This window comes from Macaca thibetana, chromosome 5 (assembly GCF_024542745.1).
Source record: "Macaca thibetana thibetana isolate TM-01 chromosome 5, ASM2454274v1, whole genome shotgun sequence".
Classification (NCBI taxonomy): Eukaryota; Metazoa; Chordata; class Mammalia; order Primates; family Cercopithecidae; genus Macaca; species Macaca thibetana.
The window spans coordinates 119658627-119667493 of NC_065582.1; the positions used below are offsets into that span (position 1 = coordinate 119658627).

General features: G+C 34.3%; 1 protein-coding gene across 1 annotated transcript; it reads left to right on the forward strand.

The window, feature by feature from the left end:
• Nucleotides 1-6716: 6716 nt before the first annotated feature.
• LOC126955629 (small ubiquitin-related modifier 2-like) lies at nt 6717-7478 on the forward strand. Its single transcript, XM_050792450.1, has one exon. It carries the CDS (start codon nt 6809-6811, stop codon nt 7094-7096), a length of 288 nt encoding a protein of 95 aa, XP_050648407.1. The 5' UTR covers nt 6717-6808; the 3' UTR covers nt 7097-7478.
• The last annotated feature ends 1389 nt before the right edge of the window (nt 7479-8867 follow it).

The window sequence follows — 8867 nt, forward strand, 5'->3', positions numbered from 1 at the left end:
CTTCTGGTCAAAGCAGTGCAGTTGGCTGATCCAATCTTCTCCCCTTGCTGAAGCAATTGGTATAAGAAATTAGCATTCTTTCCTAGCTTTATGTTAAACAGGAGCTAAGAGAGATTCTTCTGTTTTTTTGTGTGATGTTTTGTTTTGTTTTGTTTTTTCAATGAACACCCATGCCACCAGGAGAAAGTTCATCTTCAATAGGAATAAATGAAGATGACACAGAAAAAGGCAGAGAGGAAAAATGGAGAGGGAGAGTGTGCAATGATGTTCAAGAACCTAGTTTCCATATCTCGGGTCCTTAGTGCCATTGTGTTCCTGTTGCAATTCCTTTGACTCCATGAGCTACCCTCGATGCCTGAATAAATTCCCCAGTTTGAGTTGGGCTTTTGTCATTTGTAACCAAAAGAATGCATAGCTGAAGTATCAGTTAAGATGTTTTCGGCTACAATTGAGAAAACTTTACTAATAGTAAATTAAACTTTAAACATATTTATTGTGAACAAATCTAGAGATAGCCCCATATTCAAAATTACCATCAAGTTTCTTTTTTTTTTTTTTTTTCTATTTTGTCACTCTCAGAATACAAGATTTTGCCTCAGGCTTGTAGCCTCAAGGTCACAAGATGGCTGCCACACCAGTAACTATTATATCTTCATATCACAGCATCCAAAGCAGGAAAGAAGGAAGAGGACAAATGAGCTCTGTCATTCAAAAGAGAAAAAAATATAGATTTCCCAGAAGATCCCCATAAAATTTCCTTTTACATCTCACTGGCTAAAACTGGGTTATATAAACTGATGACCAACGAAGAGGAAAGGGAGAGCCTGGACTAACTTATGCCTCGCAATTTACCCTCCTGGCTAGGAACTTTGCTAACGGCATCCTGTTGTTGATTTATATTGAATTGAACAGACATCAGTCTCTATCCTAACCATGTAGAGATCTGAGGTTTAAGAACTATAGCTGTGATCGTATTCCAAACTAAATTATTTTATTTTTTAGATTCGGGGGTGCTTGTGTAGGTTCGTTACAAGGGTATATTGCATGATGCTGAGTTCAAAATGAATTTTTTTAAAAAGTAATTTCAATTTTTTATAGATTTAGGGGGTACATGTGCAGATTTGTTACATAGACAAATTCTGTGATGTTGATGTTTGGGATACAACTGATCCCATCACCCAAGTACTGATCATGGTACTCAATAGTTTTTCTGGCCTTTCCTCCCTTCCTCTTTAGCCATTTTTGGAGTTTCTAGTACCTATTGTTCCTATCTTTGTGTCCATGTGTAGCTAATGTTTAGTCCCTAGTTATAAGAGAACATGTAGTACTTGGTTTTCTGTTACTACATTAATTCACTTAGAATAATGTCCTCCAGCTGCATCCATGTTGCTGCAAATGACATGATTTCGTTCTTTTCTATGACTGGATAGCATTCCATGGTATATATGTACCATATTTTCTTTATCCAGTCCACTGTTGATGGTCACCTATCAGCCTGAAATCTTAAATGATGATGTTAATAATGATGATGATGATAATTTATAGTTCTAAATCTGGACCAGGTCTGTTCAAAGCATTTACTTAATTCTTAGAACAATTCACTGAAATTTCACAACATCCAATGAGATAGGCATTATTATTATTATTTGTATCATTATTATATTACTATCATATTAGACATGAAGAAAATGATGCATCTTGGAGCTAAGTAACTCATGCAAAGTCACTTGGCTAAAAAAGTATGGTGTTGAGAGCTGAACTTTGGAAGATTGACCTGGAGACAGATCTGCTACACTATATTATATAACACTCTTCTCTCTCCAAAATCAAATGAGATAACAGTATTATGAAGATATGAATTTTATGCCTAGGAAACATATTATTGCAAAAGCGTTATTTGCCCATAAGCTGACCTTGAAATTATAGCTACCATATTTACAAAAAGAATACATTAATTCCAAAATGTGGATCATTCCCACTAACCTCTTTTCTGTTTCTTTCTATGCACACAAATGACTGGGTATAGGATTAGAAAATCCTCTGCACAGGGAAACACAGAACAATTCAATTAATAATTTCAATTTCATTTGGCATTAAAGGTGTTTTAAAAATAGATGTCTTTATCTCAATGAAAGCAAGACCATTAAATGAAAAGAAGTCCCTCTGAAGATTGAGAGCTCAATGGCACTCAATTAGTCAATGAATTTAAAATTACAAAGACTTAAAACCCCCCAGGAAAGATTTTATAGTGTCTTTTATCCAGTGACTTTGGATATTAGGCCTTGGGAGAAAGACAAAATTCATTCTAAAGAAGCATGAAAAGCTGAAACTTAAAAAAAAAAAAAAAAAATACTCCTGCAACTGTAAAAAAGGCAAATGACATTGAACAGTCTAATATCATTTTCCAATTGGAGTGCATTAAAAGCACAGGAAACAAAGTAAATTCAGACCAAGACATTCCTAAAAGTTAAGTAAACAGAATTTATTAGAATTTACGAAATTTAACTTTTTGTTCTTATTCTTAATGATGTAAACTCCAAGTCGTACAGGCAAAATTTTTAAAAGCAAGTATAATCCTTGTCTCAACAGTTTCTCTTTAATTAACTCTCTGGTCAAATGTCAGCCAATTGCTTTCAAATGGTGATTAGCTTCTCCTCCATTGTGTGAACAGTGACCAAGCTGTGCCTCTACAGCAGCTGTCATTTCATACCTGAAGGGGCAAAGTATATGACTGCCTGCTGGATTGACATAATAACTGGGGAACATAAAAATGAAAATGTCCTTGAAATCTCCAACAGACAACATTAGTAATTTCTACTTAGCCACAAAGATGAACTGTCCCTCCATCTCTAACAGAAAACAATAAGGGAACAGGATTATCAGTATAATCCTAAACATTAAATAAAATCAATTGTAAACCTGACGTTAAACAACCAATGTTACTCAAACAACACATATACAACAAATAATTCAGTTTAGTTCAGTTACTGGAGAAGAAGTAAGTGGAGAAAAAAAGGAGTTTGCTTGAGGAACCAACTTATTCTTTCAGATTAAGCACCTCCATGTGTCCAAGCACTGGACTAGGGATTGGGAATCAAAATGAGGTAGACCCAGATCTTGCCATGTAAGTAATCATAGAATCCACCAAATACCAAGAATCCAGAACCCCATTTTGCCCTAAAACCAATACAAAATTTTACCCTTAATTCAAAAATCTACACATTCCATTGACTATACATGTAACCTTTCTATCTTAGTTTTTTAGTATAAAAATGCATTTTTTTTAACATGGAGTCTTGCTCTTGTCACCCAAGCTAGAGTATGATGGCATGACCTCGGCTCACTGCAACCTCCACCACTTGCATTCAAGCAATTCTCCTGCCTCAGCCTCCCAAGTAGCTGGGATTACAGGCGTGCACCACCATCCCCGGCTAATTTTGTGTTTTTAGTAGAGATGGGGTTTCCCCATGTTGGCCAGGTTGATGTTGAACTCCTGACCTCAGGTGACCCACTCACTTTGGCCTCCCAAAGTGCTGGAATTACAGGTGTGAGCCACCGTGCTCAGCCTTAAAAAGTGACATTTTTATATACCCATAAAATTTCAAGAAATTTTAAAAATTACTGAAATTGTCTTCCTAACATTTTTAATAGAAAGCCTCATAACAAAATATCTTTACTGATCCTTCTGTCTAATGAACAGGTTCTACTCAACACTAAAAATGCAGATGTTAAATTATCTCACCAGTCACCTGGATGTCAAGGTGATAGTCCACCTATTAGCTGGTAGTTTCTGTTATCTAGAGGGAACCAGATGCTTGACATCTGATTACTAAAATATCCTAATGACTACCAGCTAACCAGCTCTTAATAACCATCTCGAAATTTTGGTTTAAAATAGAAACTAAATGTCAAGAAATTTTTTTTTAGAATGAGTTCCTGTCCCTTGCAAGGACATGGATGAAACTGGAATTCATCATTCTCAGCAAACTGACACAGGAACAGAAAACCAAACACCGCATAGTCTCACTCATAAGTGGGAGTTGAACAATGAGAACACATGGACACAGGGAGGGGGACATCACACACTAGGGCCTGAATACCTAATGCATGCAGGGCCTAAAACCTAGACGACGGGTTGATGGGTGCAGCAAACCACCATGGTACATGTATACCTATGTAACAAACCTGCATGTTCTGCACATGTATCCCAGATCTTAAAGTAAAATAAAAAATAAAAAAAAATTTTAATTTTAAAAAAGAAATTATTTTTTAACTCAAATCTTTCATGCTTTAACTTGATCACTTGCTTTCTCCTTATTTTGTTGTGAAACAGAAAGAATAATGGTTATAATTTTCTATCTCCTGGTCTTAAGAGAAAACAGAGGTCCTATTGATTAATATTGGTAATGTATTAATGTAGGGTCAATGGAAACTCTACTACATTATTGAGATTATTAATCTATTTATTATTCAACAATTCCTCAGTGTCAATATAAACCATATGCTATGCTCCATCCTGGAGATATAATGGTGAGGCACAGTCTTATTTTCTTGAAATTTTTAGCCCTGTGAGAAAGACAGACAAATAATTGTACAGACATATATAGAACTAAGACAAATGGTTTAAGCAGAAGGTACCCAGAATTATGAAAGCCTAATGTAACAGAATATGGCCTTTTAGAAGGAATCAGAGAAAACTGCCAAAGGTAAGTATCTTCAAGCTGAGAAAAGAAGAAAAATTGGGAGAAAAGAAAAAATTGTCCCCAAAATAAGAGCATATGAAAAGGCCCTGTGGCAAGATGAAGCATATTAGATAACAGTTTTCAAAATGTAGTCAGAGCCCCTATGAAAATAGTCAAAAGGAGAGTCATGATAATATAAGATGTTTCTTTCACTTTTCACTATGATTCTCTTACAGGTATACTATAGAATTTGCCAGGGGCAACATGAAATGTGATACTGCAACAAATTAAATACAGAGCAGATATGAGAATCCAGTTGTGATTCATTAAGCCACCCATTAAAGAAGTTTGCAGAAATGTAAAACAGAGCTATTCTTTTTACTAATTTTCTTATGTAGGAATATATAGTTTATCATTATTATTATTATTATTGGTCTCTTAATATGTAATAACCCAATAATGTTACACTTAATAAATTAATAAAGGAACACTTTTTGAAGTTTTAAATTTTCATTTCCAATTATTGTAAGCAACGATAGATATAACACATAAGAACAAAAGCTCATTGGCATCCTAGATAATGAAGAAAAGGAGCCCTAAAACCAAAAAGTTGGAAACTTACTGATAGGAGGAAATTAAAAATGAACAGCGTGACTGAAACAGAGAGTAAGGGAGAAGATGTTCATCAGGGTATTTCTTCCTCTTTCTCTCATCCCTCACACTAGCATTCTGCCTATTTCCTTTCAATCGAAAGAAAATAACTCACCAGGTCTGTCACAAATACATATACCTACCTGTGCATGTGTCTGTGTGGATGTGTGTGGCGTGTGTGTGTGTGTGTGTGTGTGTGTGAGAGAGAGAGAGAGAGAGAGAGAGAGAGGGAGACAGAGAGAAATAAGGAAGATGAGCAGTAGCTCATTGGTTCTTAAAATCAGGGCCAGCCACATACTTTGCAAGGCTCAGTGCAAACTGAAAATGTGGAGTTTCTTATTTAGAAAGCAGGGGTGGAGGGAAATACTGTAAAAGATACTGAAATATAATATTTTTGCTTTCTTCAATGATCCCTTTCTCTCTCATCTGGTATTTGTTATTTGCTATTTAACATCATTCTAAGTAAAGAAAAGTAGAATTTTTAATATTATAATAGTGTTTTCTATTCATTTTATATAGTACAGTGCCAATTTTAAATGCAAATATAAATTCAGTAAGAAATATCTATTTTTAAAGCGTTATAATTGATTCTAATGTTTGCTGTGGTTAAGAAACACTGAGAAATTCCATGGTTTCAAAGTGTCATAAAACCAATAATCAAAAGTAAGAAAGAGGCCAAGATAGATACCTCTGAGAATAATTTTTAATAGCCACCCAAAATATTTAGCGAATCCAAAATAAGCCACATACGAGTTGGCATGCTTAGGTCCAGATATTTCTTTCTGCATAAGAAATTGATTATTGGGGGTAAGAGGTGGTTTGAAAAATTAACAAAGATATAAGAGAAAGAAAAAAACTATATTGAAGACTCAGAGAATGAGCAAAGCTCTAAACCTAACTTAGCTGAGGAACTAAGAGAAAATTTTGGAAAACATTATGATACCTTCAGGAGCTTGAAATAAAATGTGACCATCAAAGGCAAAGAGTCTAAGAAAAACAAAACAATAAAATGAAAGAATGGTTAGAAGAAACACAAAGATAACAAAGTAAGATTTAAAGGAATATCAAAGAAAGGTTTCAAAGGAAACCAAAGTTATAATAGCTGAATACAAAATTTGCATAACACTTTTTAAAGAGCACTACTGATAATGAAGACATAAAATGAAAATGATATACATTTGATGTAGAGAGAAAATTAAAATCAGCCCAAGAATTATGAGTATTTTCAAGAAATTTGGAATCAAAGTAGCAACCAAGACATAATTGAAAAAACAAGGTGAACTAAGAAAAATAATTAAAAGAGATCATTGTTGAGAACTATTCAGCTAAGATTTTCATAATTTACAGAAAATCTTATGTAAAGGTAGAAAAAACTAAGCAGCTTCTGCCGCTCCTGGTGCTGCTTGTGTGCTCGTTTGGTGCGGACCTGGTACCTCTTTTGTGAAGCTGCAGCTGAAGAGACTCCGGCGCTCGCCATGGCCGACGAAAATCCCAAGGAAGGAGTCAAGACTGAGAACAACGATCATATTAATTTGAAGGTTGCGGGGCAGGATGGTTCTGTGGTGCAGTTTAAGATTAAGAGGCATACACCACTTAGTAAACTAATGAAAGCCTATTGTGAACGACAGGGATTGTCAATGAGGCAGATCAGATTCCGATTCGACGGGCAACCAATCAATGAAACAGACACACCTGCACGGTTGGAAATGGCGGATGAAGATACAATTGATGTGTTCCAACAGCAGACGGGAGGTGTCTACTGAAAAGGGAACCTGCTTCTTTACTCCAGAACTCTGTTCTTTAAAGACCAAGATTACATTCTCAATTAGAAAACTGCAATTTGGTTCCACCACATCCTGACAACTACCCTACAGTTTTCTCTATTCTTTCATTTCCCCCTTCCCCATTCCTTTATTGTACATAAAGTAACTGGTATATGTGCACAAGCATATTGTTGTTTTTTTTTTTTTTTTTTTTAACTAAACAGACAATGGTATGTTTTAATTGACATCAAGTGGAGACGGGATGGGGAAAAATACTGATTCTGTGAAAATACTCCCTTTCTCCATTAGTGGCATGCTCATTCAGCTCTTATCTTTATATTCCAGTAAGTTATTTTGCTCTCACTGTTTTAACAAAAACACACAACATAAAAATCCTTGCATATCTTGTTCAATTGGAGAATTTTAATGTTTTTCATTTATCATTGTAAAACCAAGGACAATATTATAACTTTTTTGTACGTAGCTGTTACATGTAGGGCAATCTGCCTTTAAGTAGGGATAAATTACTCTAAAACAAAAAAGAATCTTAGATAGTTTTCCCTTCAAGTCAAGCGTCTTGTTGTTTAAATAAACTTCTTGTTTAAAAAGAAAGAAAAAACTAAGCAGATTAACCGCTAAGGAATTAAAACCAGGTGGATTCTAATGTCTCCAAAATTATACAGCAGAAAAGTAATGAAACGATATACATAAAATTTTCAGAGATATAAGCCCAGTAAAAATATCATTCACTTCTGAAAACAGCAGAAAGACATCCTCAGATATACAAGAACTCAAACATAACATCTTTGTACCTTTCTTGAAACTATCTTGTACAACATACTAAAGATATCAAATGTTAACAGAAATTGAGTCAAAAAATGAAAAAGCCAGGTTATATAAATATAAACGGTGTACCCCGAGCATAGTTTAGCAAAGTTAAATTTAAATAACTGTTGTTAGTTGGAGTAAAAAGTTGAATGCAAACATCAAAAATAATCATTGTAAGAGGAAATATAAAAGGTGGTATATATTTAGTTAAGAATGGTTATCTGAGTTGCAAACCTCAGATTGTATTAATATTAATGAGAACTACAGCTTTTAATTACTGGAGAAGATAAAACTAAAGAAAACAGTCACATTTTATAGGGCAAAGAAAGCACAAAATGAGATGGAGTTAAGATAAAATATTTGAGTGTAGTACAAAAAGTTTAAATTCCTCTATTAATCTAAATAGTCTCAAATTAAATTGAGACACAATGTAAATATATGCTGCTTTCAAGAGACCTACGTAAAATAAAGTGGCATTAAAATGTTTTTAAAAGATAGGCAGAGATTTATCAAACTGAAAACAGACTGCCTGCTACAACGTATCTAATAGAATCAAGAACTAATGGTCTACATTAACACATTTTTACTATTCCAATGAATTCTTGCCTAGGAAAATAAAGTTTCAAATAATGTAACTGTTTGTTTCATGAAGTTCTTAAAAATTCATTTACCTTTTCTGCACCTCTCCTTCCTTCCACCAGTAATCCTCAAATAGACCCCAGTGTCTGTTTTTACCTTTGTGTTCATGAGTTCTCATCATTTAGCTCAGAAAATATAATTATTGGGTACTGGGCTTCATACCTGGGTGATTAAATAATCTGTACAACAAGCCCCCATGACACAAGTTTACCTATGTAACAAACCTTCACACGAACCCCTGAACTTAAAATAAAAGTTCAAAAAATAAATAAAAAAAAATAAAAATCAATTTATCTGAAAAAGA